Source organism: Microtus oregoni, unplaced genomic scaffold, assembly GCF_018167655.1.
Source record: "Microtus oregoni isolate MIOR12 unplaced genomic scaffold, Mior012 000002F_ref0000024, whole genome shotgun sequence".
NCBI lineage: Eukaryota > Metazoa > Chordata > Mammalia > Rodentia > Cricetidae > Microtus > Microtus oregoni.
The window spans coordinates 32,655,179-32,669,627 of record NW_024543061.1 but is presented as its reverse complement, the minus strand read 5'-3'; the positions used below and the strand labels follow the sequence as shown (position 1 = coordinate 32,669,627).

Here is a 14,449-nt window from a genome sequence, read left to right as displayed (position 1 = left end):
AAAGCATCTATCAGACTATGACCTAAGATCATGGCAGGAGCAATCACTTACCCAGAGCCACCCTCGGTTCTGAGCAAACGGGAAGCTGTATGTGCTTCTCTGCCCCCACTCCCAGGAGCTGAAGCCCTCCATGGGATGCCTTCTCTCACCCCACACCTTGGCTCGAGTGCCCTTGACCAGGGACACTAGACCATCCAAGAGGAATGCACAGAACCCTCACCCGGGTGACGGGTGACAGCCGGCCTCCAGAGCAAGGTCTCATGGCCCTACTGTATCACCGGGCTGTTGTGCTTAGCCATCTGCCACCCCTCGCACCAAGAGTCCCAGCTGCCTCCTGACACACTGAACACATCAGAGTGATGAGGACCCAGTTGATGCCTGCAGTGCCACAGGGCAAAGCGCAGAGATAGACAGGGCAAAAGAGAGTGATCTGGAACTTGTTCTTGACCTCAGAGCACAACTTCCCCAAGAAGATGACGATCTTTTGTTGTTTTGGAGAGCCCCGAATCTTAGCTTCAATTTCTATTATACAACACATTCCCTGAGCTGCTCTCCACACGACTCTGAGGTGAACTTGCTGGGGTGTTTCCCCAAAGGTTTGTTGAGCACCAGGGTATTCCCTTGGAAGCTGCACGATAGGGCCTCAGAAGGCCCGGCACATCCATACACAATCCACTCTGTAGAAGAGAGGAAACCAAGGACCTAGCCCCCACAGACTCTGCCGAGGGGGGCCCAACATGGATCGCCGCAAGAGACATGCTCCAGAGAGGGAACTGGAGAGAGGAGAGGGGAGTGGGGGCACTCCTCATACCCCCACCCTGCGGGTATAATAGGTGCCAGAGGCAGAGAATAAACTCCTATTGCAAACCTGGGTGCACGGGATTCATATCTAACTCTGTCAGGATGACGGACGTTGGTGCAGCGGGTGGCGGTGGCAGCGGCTTCCAGGGCTACAAGATGGTGCCTAACACCAGCTACTGCTTGGCTAGAAGAAAAACTCAGCGTTAAAATCCATGTGGGGACTACCTAGAGGTGGACACAAATCATCTGTGTCTTCCTCTGTGCACAGGCATCTCCCAGGGCAACCCAGCACTTGCCTGGGTAAGCGCTGTGATGTCCACCCAGGGCACAGCACTGCTTTCTCACCACCTGTCACTTAGGTGGCATCCTAAGATTTAACCATACCAGCCGCTGGAGACTCCTCAGAGGCATGTCCCCAGCTCACTTCTAGCAAATTCTAGCTAGTAGCCAGGTCAGCCCAGCTCAAGTATTAGCAATGGCTCCCAGCTGCCTAAAGAGCTCTCTGGGAATGTCACCTGAAATCTAAGCTTCTCCAACCTCTTCTGTCCGGTCCTGGGTGGGTGACCCTTTTTGTGACCCAGGACTGCCACACTCTCCTGGCATTCCTCTTTCTGTCTGGAAGCTCTTAGAGCACCCATGTTTAAGGATAGCCCACTCAGAATGGAAACCCCCTTGGTCATCCCAGATCCTGCCCCATCCCACCTACCAGTCACCTGGGCTGGGCTCTGGTGAAGAGTTGGGAAACTTTGGGCAAAGTTTCAAGAACTGCTTGAGAAACCTTGATGTCTTCATTTTGTTTTTGACACAGGGTCCCACTGTGTAGTCCTGGCAGGCCTAAAACTCATCATATAAACCAGGCTGGCCTTGAACTTGTGGCGATCCATCTGCTTCTGCCTCCCAATGAAAGATGTGTGCTACCTACCACTGCCAGGCAGCCAGTCTTTGGTCTGATGGTCTGGAGAACCCTGGGACATAAGCTTGGGTATGGGTACCAGGACCCATCTGTACCTATTGACTCAATTTTAAAGGTGGAGCCCAGAAATCTCACCTGCTACATCCACATCCCAGGAGTCTTAGAGTCAAGGCTGGGAAGGGTGGGATTGTAAACTGGGAGGCACCGGATAAAATGTGAACAAAGCTGACCAGAGGAAGAGCCGTTGTTTGGCTGATGCTGTGCACATGTGCCAGGGTGCATGCAACAGGGGCTGGGGAAGAGTGGCTGGACAGAGGCAGGCAAAGCTGAAGGCATTTCAGTTCCTTCTGTGGCGGCTCTTCCAACTCTAGGCAGGGCCACACACTTCACCTGCCTCAACTGGAAGGAATTCGAGATACAAAGATGAGGACTGTTGGGGTAGCTTCTGGGACTAGGCAGTTAAGTGGGGGCTGCTTGTCTGATCCAAGAGGAAAGTGTCAGAGGTTACCCCCAACCATAGTGGGTAGCCAGGGCTACAGAAGTTCCCCCTCAGCTCAGCATCTCAGAAAGGGTAGAAAATAGCTGGACTACCCTCTCATAGATGGCACCATACCACAGGGACGTGTCTGGGATTTGTGGGAGAGGGGACACCATTTCCTACTGTTCTTTTACAGTAGAAACAAAATATTCCCAGCCAGAGAAACACCACTATGGAATGCTAACAACAGGCAGACCTTGGAGACCTCGGGCTCCATTGCGAAGACAGACTACCCTCACCGAAGTGAGGTTAAACCAGCTGGTTGAGGAACCTGATACCGGAGCCCCACTGTCCCTCCCACACACAGACACACTGGTCTCTCTCAGGCAGAGAGCAGTCATAAAGCAGTCCCTAGAGCATGGGCCCTGCTTAGCAGCACTGTTGGAATTTGGTGGCACCAGAGGTCCTAAGAGCAGCACCTGGCACTGCAGGGTCTTGTCAGCCCTAGCTGACAAGACAGTGACAAAGTGACCAACATTCTCCCTAAACCTTTGGCAGCCATGACTTGGGCACAGCCCTGCTTAGTGTCTGATTGGCTCCCTCACTGTCAGGGCTCAAACATGGGGTGTCACCCTAACACCCCACCTCCTCTATTGCCAGTCCCTGGCCCCTCTTTTATGTCAGTCATTTTTGATCTCCTCAAGGGAGGTGCCCATTGTGGAGGGCTGAGGACATAGCAATAACTGTTTCTGATTGACATCTTCCCAAAGAGCTTTGTCCCTATGGCTGTGTAGACTCACAGCCTGTGTTTATCTGGGACAAAGACTTCACCAGCTGGTACTACTGGAGGAGACAGGGTCCCGAGTATTACAGTTTTTTTGTCTTTTTCTACAATGCTGGGAATGTAGCCCAGAGATCCAAATGCTAGGTAAGTGCTTTGCCAGCAAGATGCACCCCAGTCCATTTCGACATTTTTGTTATTAAAAATGTTTTCTTGGGGCCAAAGAGATACATGGCTCAGTAGTTAAGAGTACTGGCTGCTCTTCCGGAAGAGCAGGGTTTAATTTCCAGCACCTACATGGCAGATCACAACTGTCTGTCATTTCAGTTCCAGGAGATCTGATACCAATGCACACAAGGTAAAGTTAAAAAATGTTTCTCTTTTCCATCAAGGGGAAAATAACTTTAAAAAAAATCTCCAAGGGGCTGGAGAGATGGGTTAGTAGTAAAGAGTACTTATTCCTCTGGCAGTAAACTAGTTTGCTGGCTCCCCACCATCTGTAACTCCAGTTCCAGGGGATCTAATGCCCTCTTCTGGCCATTGTGAGCACTGCACCCACATGGTGCACATACATACATATATACAGGCACATTCATATACATAAAATAAAAATTAACTTTAAAAAATCTCTATAAGTAGCTTGGGGTATGGTTCAGTGGCAGAGCTTTGCCGTGTATACACATAATACACAGAGCCTCTGCTTCCACCCTCAGCACCATGGGGGAGGGGGAAATTCCCACCTATTACCACCATGCAGGCCCTAGCAATTCACAGTGGGGTATACCACCACACACCCCAGTGTATTTCTGGCTCTCCCCCTCCTCAGGGAAACCATCCCTGCCCAGCCTACACCCATCTCCCAGCAATGTGGCTATGGTTCCCCAGGAGTAATCCTGTACCTTCTCTGGTGGCCTCAGATTGCTTTCTGTTCCAGGGCAAGGGCTGGGCCTGCCCCAGGTGCACTGAGAAGAACCTGGGTTGGCTGTAGTCATAGCAACCCTTTGTTCCTCTAATTCCAACTGTTTTCCTATGGTTGAAATAATAACTGCAGCTGACATGCGGCCACACAGCTCTGGGTGCTTTATATAATTCCACCTAATAACCGTGTTTTTTTTTTTTAATCAGGCTAAATATTTCCCCTTCTTCCCTTAAATCCTCCTCCAGTGATTGCTGCCGCTCACTTATCTCCTAATTAGTCCAAAGGTAATGGGACTTCAGAGCACCTTAGCCTGCAGGGACAAAAATCACTCTGCCAATGTCCTAGGCACATGGAGAGACACCCACATGCTCAGCCGGTACATTCCAGGCTCACGGCATCCAACCCTTACTGCCAGTGGGATGAGAGCCATCACCCCACTTTGGAGATGCCCAACCAAAGCTCATGAGGCTAAGCCACTTGACCGAGGTTTACACAGCCAGGAAGAAGCACGCTCCCGAGTCTTGAATCCTTAACTGCTGAGCTCAGGGTTATTTCCAGGTTATCGCCTTTAGCAACCCAAAGTCCTACCCCCTTCAACTTGGCACAGGAAAATACTGACAGTGGCTAAAGGCAGAGGGGCCACTTTGCAAATTAAACCCCCCCTCCCAAATTAAAGAACCCAAGTCTCCAAACCACAGTTGCTTTCACAGGCAGGATGCAGCCACGTGTCATGGTGGCTGTGTGGCAGGTGGTAGTGACAGCAGCAACAGACACCCATATGCCACCCAGGCCTTGCTAAGTGTTCTTCCACTTAATTATACCCAGAACAGGTGAAAGTCAGTGAGACCAGCTGTGACTGCGAAGAACTGACCCTCCGGCTAAGAAAGAGGGCTTGTTTTCAATCATTAAGTTTAACCAGGTTAACACAAGCAAGAGGATAAAGTCCAGGGAACGGCTCCTCTCCGAGACTAATGGTGGAGACAGCCAACTCGAGGGGCTGCTCCAGCCTAAGCCTTTTCTGTAAAGGGACTGCCTCTCCCCACCCACTGCCTGCCCCTACAGTGCCCCCACCCCTCACCTTCTCTGAGCTGTCACTCTGAGCTCTCCGCACACACGGGCACTCAGACTCTCTCCAGGATCCCACCCTCGGCAGCCCAAGGCATAATCAGCTTAGTCATGGATACAGCTTGGGCCACCCAAAAAAAGGTCTCCTTTTCCTCCTTGGGGGCAAGGATACCTGTGATTTAGGCCACAGCTATAAATAGCCCCTAACTTCATCCTTTTTAATTGACTCATCTATTTATTTGGTCAAGGAGTTCCTTCTGACCCCTCCCCCTCCATGGCCGAGTTCTACATTAATACTTCTTCCTGACATCACATGACTGATGCCTGGAAAGGGGGGGGGGATACCCTGGCTGCTGCAGCTTTGCTCTCTGAAGTCCATAGCAGGTGACACCTCCTTTTGAGAATCTGGTCCCCAGACTCTACTGGCCTCCTCCTCCTCCTCTTCAGCCTCACCTAGATTTTAACTGGAACTTAATGGGTCACTGGCCATCTGAATGGTGGCCTCTGGACCCTGGCTTCTCCCTGAGGACCTCAGTAGCATCATCTGCTAAATGGACCATCTCGAATTACACAAGACAAGGCTGGAGGAAGGGACTCAGCACAAGATCAGATTCACCCTGGGAGACATCACACACCCTCTGCCCCGGAAGATCAACCGGCTTTTATTTCATGAACCTTTCAAACAAGCACCGACTTTGACCAGGCCCTTCTCAACTCTGTGAAAGGAAGAAACAAACCCACCAGGAAAACACCGGATATTCTGGTTCTCCAACACACTGGGTGTCAAACGAGCATCAGCAGCGAGGTTCTCTATGGCCCACCCCAAGCCCTGTGGAACGTCTAACTAGGTAAGACTGAGAACAGTGTTCCTCCCAGGACCTCCAGCCAACGTGACTCTTGCGGCTGAGCTGGGGTGAGAGCCAGTTGTGCTTTTCCATCTCGGACACCCGTCAACAAAACAGTTACCTAACAGCTGCAAGCTCCAGCCACAGAACATGGCCACTGGTCTCCACAGTCTGGTTCCCCAAAGCAGAGCAAGACCAACCCCTGGACACAACATCCAGCCTTGAGGTCACCAGGTGAGAGTCCCCTCCCCTGCCCAGAAGATAAGCCAGGCCAAGACACGCCTTTCTCAGCTTCCTGAAAGTTTCTCTTTGCTTTCGCTCTCGGGCACGCCAAGCATTGACACATGCTGCTTCCTCTTAAGGGTAATGCCCTTCCGGTTTTCTGCCCACCTGTTGCTTAAGACCTCGGGACATAGTTCATGCGTCCAGAGCATCCTTACAGGAGTGAGGCTCGATGCTGGAGTGCGTGCCTGGCTGTGGGAAGCCAGGATTTCCATGTCTAGCACATGCACACAGGCACACATACCCACCGCAGCTTCAGACTCCCATTGCCCTGGAAATCTCCAGACTGAGCAGTCTGTCACCCACCTCAGAGTCCATGGGACACAGCAAAGGCAAAGCCACGGGAAAGTCCACTACATTTGTTTTTGGAGACAGTTTCATGTAGCTGAGGCTGGCCTTAACCTCGCTGTGTAGCTAAGGATAGCCATGAGCTCCTAATCCTCCCAGGGGCTGGGATTTCAAACATACACGCCCACACCAGCAAAAGCCAACAGTTTTTGATGACTGACAACCAGACTTTCGATTCTCACTTTTCATATACATCAGAGAGTTTCCCCCAAACTTCCCCTGCCATCCAGCACTCTTAGCAGCCCTGGTCTTTCCACAGGATAGCAAAGCAAGAAACAGATGAAAAGTTAACTTTCTCAAAGACTGGAAAGGTCAAAGGGAAGGGAAAGTCAAGATCCAGCCCCAAGCAGAGAAGGCAAGCTGAGGTGACATTTCTCCTTGGCCATAGGACCCAGGCATCAGTCAGCCTGGAGAAGGTCACTGTCTCACCTGAGTGTGATGGCCCACACCTATAATATATCCCAGCAGCCAGAAAGCTGAGGCAGGAGGATGGCTGTAAGTTCCAAGCCAGTCAGAGCTGTACAGCAGAACCCTGTCTCAAAAGAACAAAGGCCACTCTAGTTCTGCCTCTTTAAGGGTGACAGATGACTCTGAATGTCTCCAAGAGCAATGCTCTGTGACCACAGTTCAAAAGCTGCATCATAGGAGACACAGGCTTTTAAAAATAGACTCTGGGGCTGGAGAGATGGCTCAGTGGTTAAGAGCGCTGGCTGCTCTTACAGAGGACCCATAGAATGGCACACAGAGAGGTGCATGTGAACGCTGACTCAGTCAGGGCTCTGTGTTTTCCCTGGCAATCCTATCCAGTGACCCAAGGGATCCCTGCATTATCTACACCCCAGCACAAAACACAAAGCCTAGTATAATACCAGAGTTTGAATACTCAGGCTGCCTGGTGTGAAAAACAGGTCTCATGCTCTCCCTCCTCAGGCCCCTCCTCTTCTTCCCACCCCCATGGAGCCTCTTTCCTGCTGGCTATGGAGCCCTTTTGAAGTCCTCCGGGCTTTCCCTCTTCAGGTATTCATTACCGAGGGAATGCCATAAGATGGCAGACATCCCACCTTCTGCTAGCCTGCTCTCCTGACAGACATTACCAATCAATTGTGGCATTGTTCCCACTGATTGGCACCAGCCTTAGATGAAAGACAAGACAAGGCCCTGTAAGAGAACCGATCAAGGGCTCCAGTTGAAAATCCCAAGACAACTTGTGTAAGACAACAGCAAAAACAAGAGTCTGGGGGTGAACGGGTAGGACTGCAGGAAGGAGTGGAGGGATGAGGACAGAGGCAGAGAGAGTCAGCCTGGGAAAAGATAGGCAAGGGGGAGGTCAGCCAAATGAGGTAAGTGTGGGATCGGATCGGGAGGTGTGCCACGCTGGGGCTGGGACTCAAGCAGGGATCGGGACCTGGGCGAGAACAGTGCTCCTCGCAAGGAAGAGCACTTGGCACCAAGAGGGAGGTCCCTTGGACCAGGGCCCCCAGCCCCTAAGTGACAATGGGGCTTCACATCTGGTCATTCCCACCCGAAAAGCCTGTCTGGAAACAAGTGGCGCTCCCCATCCCCCAGGTTTTCAGTGGGAAAGTGGCGGCTGTCCAAGGCGCCTCAGTGAAGGGTGGGAAACAGATAAAGATGGCATAAAGGCTCTCCTTCCAGGGATCCTGAAACCAGCCCCTTCTGCAGACCAGGCACCCAGGACTGGCTGCTAACCAGTGAGCAGGTGGAACCTGGCGTTTGTGGGGAAATCCATGTCACAGCAGCTACAGTATGGGAAACAAGAGCCAGACTGTCCAGACCGCCTTCTGGGGCCTCAGTTTTCTCACCTGTGACATGGGTCAGACTATGGGAGTGCCCAGTACAGTAAGGCATTGTGAAAACGACAGCTCTGTCCTTGTCTGTGTGTGCTGACTTCTTCAAAACAGCAGGGCCCAATCACACCAGCAACAGGAAGGTGTAGCAATGACAGCTACTGTTTATTGAGCAACTGCTATACCCCTGCCGCTGTACCAAAACTTTTGGTTTTTCTTTCCTTTCCCTCTCAGAAGGCTGCAATGCATGACTTCATACCCACTTTGACAAAGGTCAGAGGAGGCAGGGATGCGTTCAGGGTTACCAGAGAGTGGAGTTTATTTTTAACTTCCTACTGTTGATGGGTTTTTGTTTTGTTTCTGGGTTTATCAGATCTTCTCCCAACGAGGAAGGCTAGTTGGGGTGGAAGGTTTTGAATCCTCTCTTCTTGAGGGCCCCACAGGCAGAGGAGGACTCGCTAAAGTGAGGCTGCCACTTCCCAGTGCCCCAAAGCTGTTGCGGATGTCAGGCAGGAGGGGCAAAGAATATGGTTTCTGGAGAAACAGAGATTTGAAATTGGGGTCTGCACCATCTTTAAAATGGGCACCCCAGGATAGAAGTGCGCCTGAGCGGCAGAGCTCGAGGAGGGCATGCGCCCTGGGTTCCGTCCCATGTAGGGAAGGGGACGACTTCTACACTGCATCAAGATATCCCTTGTGCAACCACAGTCAGGTCGTCAGACGGAAAAACTCAGAGCTGGCTCCTGCAGCTGAGCCGGTACCGTCACCCCACTGAGTCCTGAAGGCAAGGTGTCCACAGTGGGGCTCTGAGGAAGCTCCATGCTGGGACACTTGGCTAGCCTGCTGAGGTCCTGAGTTCCATCCCCAACACTCGGCCCCCTTCCCAAAAGGGATGATTTATTACACATTATAAATATGGTTTATCACAAAATAGAAGCAGGCATTGTTCACTATAGACTGTTTTATCAGAAAGAGTAACAACTTCTTATTGACTTCCAATTTTCAGTTATCCTCCTGCCTCCGGCTCCCAAGTCTGGGATCACGGACATGTGTCACCACTCCTGGATCATAGTATTCTTTTTATCCTTCTTTTCCCCCTTAATTCAAAGATGACAGTTTCATTAGAGTTTAAAGAAAATGCCCAGGACAGGCCAGCTAGAAGTCGGAGCAACCGCTCAGAAGACAGGAATGGAAAAGGGAGGAAGCCACGCTGTTTGAGATGAACTGGAATGGAAGACAAGCAGCCACATGGCAGGGAGAGAGAGTGAGGAAGCTCAGAACATCCGTGGGGTCTAGTTGGCATCCAAAATACAGAGGCAGAAAAAGGAAAATGTACCTCATGGGGGCTTGTCAGAACTGGGTCTCATGTATTCTTTTAAGAATAGTTTGCTAGCCCCGCCCACAATTGAGACTATGCCTTGTCTCAATTCCAGAGGAAAATGCTGGCCAGATACCTGTGGTCCCACCTACTCAGAAGGCTGAGGCAGAGGGATGGCTAGGGCATAGGAGTTTCAGACCAGCCTAGACAACACAGCAGGACCCCAGTCTTTTGCCTTTTCTGTTTCTCTGTGTAGTCACCCTGGCTGTTCTGGAACTCTGCTCACAGAGACCTGTCTGCCTCTGGCTCCCTAGTGCTGGAATTAAAAGGCATGTGCCACCGCTGTCTGACTCCAGATCTTTTATCGTAATAAAAAAAAAACAAACAAACAAACAAAAAAAAAAACAGGGTCTTACTCTGCAGCCCTGACTGGCCTCAGACTCCGGGCTACAGCAGAGACCTTCATGCCTCAGTCTCCCGTGTGGTAGGATGACTGATATGTTCCACTTCCGGCAGCTTATGGACACGTATGTACGCACACACACCACTCCATTATACTGTGGTCACCCCTGCATGGTGGGAAAAGGGTGACTTCCCCCCTTCTTTTAGTACTTTCTGTGTTCAAAACATGACTTTTATCATCAGGGTAAACACACAAATGCCATTTTCTAACTGACAACTCCCCTAGGAAGCAGGAGCTGAGGCTGCACTTTCCAGAGGATAACTGGAGTCCACAGACAAGCAGGAGGTATGCCTGCTCACAGTCTCTTCCTTAGAGTATCTAGCACCCTAAAGGACAAGCACCCCAGAAGTGGACATCCCAGGGGGCAGCACCCTGAAAGGTGAACTTGCCTCTTTAATTGAGGGGGGGGGTGTCGCTGCTCTAGGGACCTCTTTGATGCGATAATTCTATGTGGGATGCTTAGCACTATTAGTCCTACTGAGCCCATAAAACTCCCCTGGGCTCACCAAGTCTCCATCCACGTCACCTGCAGTAGACCACAGTTCTCCTGGCTTGATATAACTTCCCCATTTTATAGTGGGGAGTCTGAGACTCAGAGATATTTGGTGATTCCCTTCAAGGTCACACATCAGGCACAGACTGGGGCTAGGCAGGAGGCTTTGTTGTTTGTTCTGTGGTTCTGGAGAAGGCAACCCAGGCCTTATACAGACCCACTGAGCCACATCCTAGTCCTGAAGCCAGAATGAGCCTGGACCTGCCTGACTCCTCAGTGTTATGCTCCCCACCGTAAGGCTGAAAAGATATTATCTCACCTTTCTCAGCTGGAAACCCAAAGGCCAGAGGCCCCACGTGATGTGCGAGGGTGGGCCACACCCAGAGCTCAAGTGTGTATCATTCCTGAGTGATATGCTCCCTGCAAATCCACGTGGCGGGTGGAAGGGAGGCCATGAGCCTTTCCAGAAAGAGCAAGCCAGGAGGGCAACACAGGAGTGGTGTGGGACCGTGAGGGCCAAAGTGCCCCGCAGCCTGGTCTACATCTGGGACTGGCACTGAGGAGCAGCCCGGCCTCTATCTGCTCTCTGCCTATGAGGCTGCCAGGCCCCAAGGGGTCAGCCACTAGCACAAGACTCTTTATCTAGAAACAGAACTCACATTCCAGCCTCGGAGCAAGCACGGGCCTCCTTGGCTTCCACTATCCTTGGCTGTTCATTAACCAGGGGCAGGAAGGCCTTGGGAAGGGGAAGGGGCTGGGCCTGAGGGGACTCACTGCCTATGGTGAGGGCAGTAGGGCAGTGCCACCAAGTGGGCACCAGAGTCGGGCAAATGGGTTCAGAGTTGTGGGAACCTGGGAGGTGCTCCTTTATCCCTGAGTCTAGGTTTCCCAATCTGCGCAACGGAGATATCAGTACCTAGTATCCGGCACGACTCAAGTCCACACCCAACTTGCTGGGGGGTGCAACCATGCCTGGCACTCAGTAAGCATTCCACCTGTTCATCTACCATTTTCAGAGAAAGAACAAGAATTCCTTCTTTCTACGACTCTTGAGGCTGTAACATGGCCCTTGGGGTTGTAACCAGGTAATGTGTTACACTTCCGGGCAAGTCTAGTACCCGCTGACAATAAGTGTCCCCAACACATGGCCATTACAGTGAAGACTGAGCACAGCAGAGCGGGTTATCCGTCCACTCAGCTGCTCAGAGAGGTCTTCTCAGCCTCTGGGGATGGACACATCTGACATCAGAGAACCTATGGTCTCTAGTCGGCTGTTTAAGACCAACACAGGAGCCTGGGCCAGGGAGAGTGAGGAAAAAGTGCAATCGAACCCAGCCACTAGAGACAGTTACCAGGGGACTCATGAGAGCTCTACAGATGTCCCCAAGCTGATCATGCCCCAGCCCTGTACCAGTGAGAGACCTTCCTTGGGAACTGAGGGTACAGCTCAGGATAGAGCATTGTTTCCACCCAAGGGCTCCGCCCCAGAACCAAGAGAAGAAAAGAGAGAGAGAGAGAAAGAGTGGCGGGGAGGGAAGGAGATTAGATATTAAGAGAGCTCTACCCAGGAAGGTGGAGTTCTCCAACTTGAGAGCAGGGTCCACAGGTGGGTCACAAGATTGATAGAGTGGCAGGACAGGGGAGTGGCTGGCAGATGGCAGGGCAAGAACTTCGAACATTCTAGAGAGCTGTATACACCCTCCACGTCAAGATTAAAAGGACCTCAAAGTCCCGAATTTAAAATCAACTCAGTCTGAAAACAACATCAAAATCCTCCTTCTGGGCACCCTTACAACTCTGAACTAGAAGAAAGGGAAAAAGACTAAAGAGACGAAAAAGCAAGCTGTAGTGAGTACCAAGACAGTCAGAAGATTAGATATGAGAACTATGTCAATGTTAAATGTCCGGGGCTGATAATTGGGCTGTGGTTACGTAAGACGAAGACCTCGCTCTTATGAAATACGTGAAGGACTAGGGGAAGGGGCACCCCATTTGTGAATTACTCCCCAATGATTCAGCAAAAATACTATTCGTGTGGCTCTCCATAGGACAGACAGCAGTGGGTATGGATAAAACGCCCTGGCCAGCAATAACACTAGAACCATCAGTGTGAAGGGCGTCAGAAACTCACTGAGATCTCGGAACGTTGCTGAACATTTTGAGTTTTGTTCTAATAGATCCTTCAGTGAAGCTGGGGCTATAGTTCAGTGGTAGGGCTCAGAATGAGCACCCCTCCATCCCCAGCAGCACACGCATGCACGCGCACACGTGTGTGTGTGTGTGTGCGCCCCCCGCACAGAAGAGATTAGAGAGGCTTGGGATCAAAATCTGGAGCATCCTGTCTTGAGCCAGGCCACCCTTGAAGTGGGTCTCAGAATCAATTCATCCAAGCTCCCGTACCCCATGCAGCATCTGCTACATCTACTCTCTGACACAGCCTGAGTACAGGCAGGTCAGGTGACCCTCCACCCAGAGGTGCCAAGAAGGTAATGGGGCCACCTCAGGGATTTTGTCTTCCTCTGGAGCCTGGAGGACACTTTAAACGGGAGACTCCTCCCCGATGGGATCTGGCAGTGGGTGGCAGTAAGGGGAGGGGGGCGGGCTGAGCCTGTAAGGAAGCTGAAAAACTACTTACACTTGAAAGGCTCCTCTGAAGAGGCTGTGGGGCTGGCTCTGCACCTGTCGCAAAGAGGAAACAAAGAGGTGTGGTCAGGGCCCAGGGTGACCAGGTCTGACCATGGGTGACTCTCAACACACATATGTTATGGAGGGGCTTCCTTTGAGCCTGTGGGACCAGGGACCTGACATGGGGATGCTGAGTCCCAAGCATGGATAGGCACACACAGACCTGCACTCTCACCTAAGGGCTAATGCAACCCTGTGTGTCAGTCAGACACAAACATATTCTCCCTCCCTCCTCCTCATCCTTTCCTCTCCTCAGTCTGAATCCTTCCGCTGGCTTCAGTGCTCTTGAACCCAGACAGCCCAAGTTCCAGGGAATCACACTGTGAGGAGCTGCTGGAAGCCCAGGTAGGTTTGATGTATAAAAAAGGTCCCTTTTAATGTTGGATGTGGTGGCGCACGCCTTTAATCCCAGCGCTTGGGGGGTGGGGCAGAGGCAGGCAGATCTCTGTGAGTTCAAGACCATCCTGGTCTACAGAGTAAGTTCTAGGACAGCCAAAGATACACAGAGAAACCCTGTCTCAGGAAGGAAAGAAGGAAGGAAGGAAGGAAGGAAGGAAGGAAGGAAGGGGAAGGAAAAAGAAAGGAAGGGAAAAGGAAGGGAGGGAGGGAGGGAGGGAGGGAGGGAGGGAGAGAGAGAGAGAGAAAGAAAGAAAGAAAGAAAGAAAGAAAGAAAGAAAGTTCCCTTTTGAGCCAGGGAGATGGCTTGGCAAGTGAAGGTGCTTCCTGCCAAGGCAAATAACCTAAGTTTGTTCTCCCGGGCCCACAAGGTGGAAGAAGAGAGCTGACTCCTGCAAGTTCTCCTCTGACCCTGCTCGGATATATATATACGCATATCATACACACATACATACATACATATAACAACTTTTTTAAAAAGAGGTTCATTTTTGCTAGTATGCATTGGTAAGTCACTCACTAGACCAGATCAGAAAGCCCATACCACTACCAGCTCTGTAACCTGCCCGGGTTCCTGATCTGTCCCTGGCTATCCATCCCCCTATGGACATGGCAAGGCTAGACAGAGGGCTAGAGAGGATTCTTTTATTGGGATCATCATCATCGTTATTATTATATTTCTTTGTGTGTTGGGGTGGAGGTATCACGTGGAGGTCAAAGGACAACTTGCAGGAGACTCCTTCCACCGTGTGGGTCCTGGCGGTTGACTTCGGGTCCCTGGCTGAACCACCTTGACAGCCCAGCCCCAAGAGTCTTGGAAGGCAGATCAGGAAACCTGCTGCACTCCACTGTCTAGC

General features: G+C 51.4%; 1 protein-coding gene across 3 annotated transcripts in view; it reads right to left on the bottom strand.

Annotated features, from left to right (window-relative positions):
- The window catches only part of Slc6a6 (solute carrier family 6 member 6), a 75,508-nt gene that overhangs the window by 47,039 nt on the left and 14,020 nt on the right, over positions 1–14,449 (bottom strand). The window contains exons 2-3 of one of the 3 annotated variants that reach the window (XM_041679647.1): positions 13,147–13,190; positions 869–985 (exon numbers count right to left, since the gene is read on the bottom strand). The exons of 1 other annotated variant lie outside the window; for it this stretch is intronic. In XM_041679647.1, coding sequence (XP_041535581.1) covers positions 869–887 — 19 coding nt within the window. In that variant the 5' untranslated portion in view covers positions 888–985; positions 13,147–13,190. The remainder of the gene's footprint in view (positions 1–868; positions 986–13,146; positions 13,191–14,449) is intronic. One more of the 3 variants, XM_041679655.1, reaches the window with a different exon arrangement.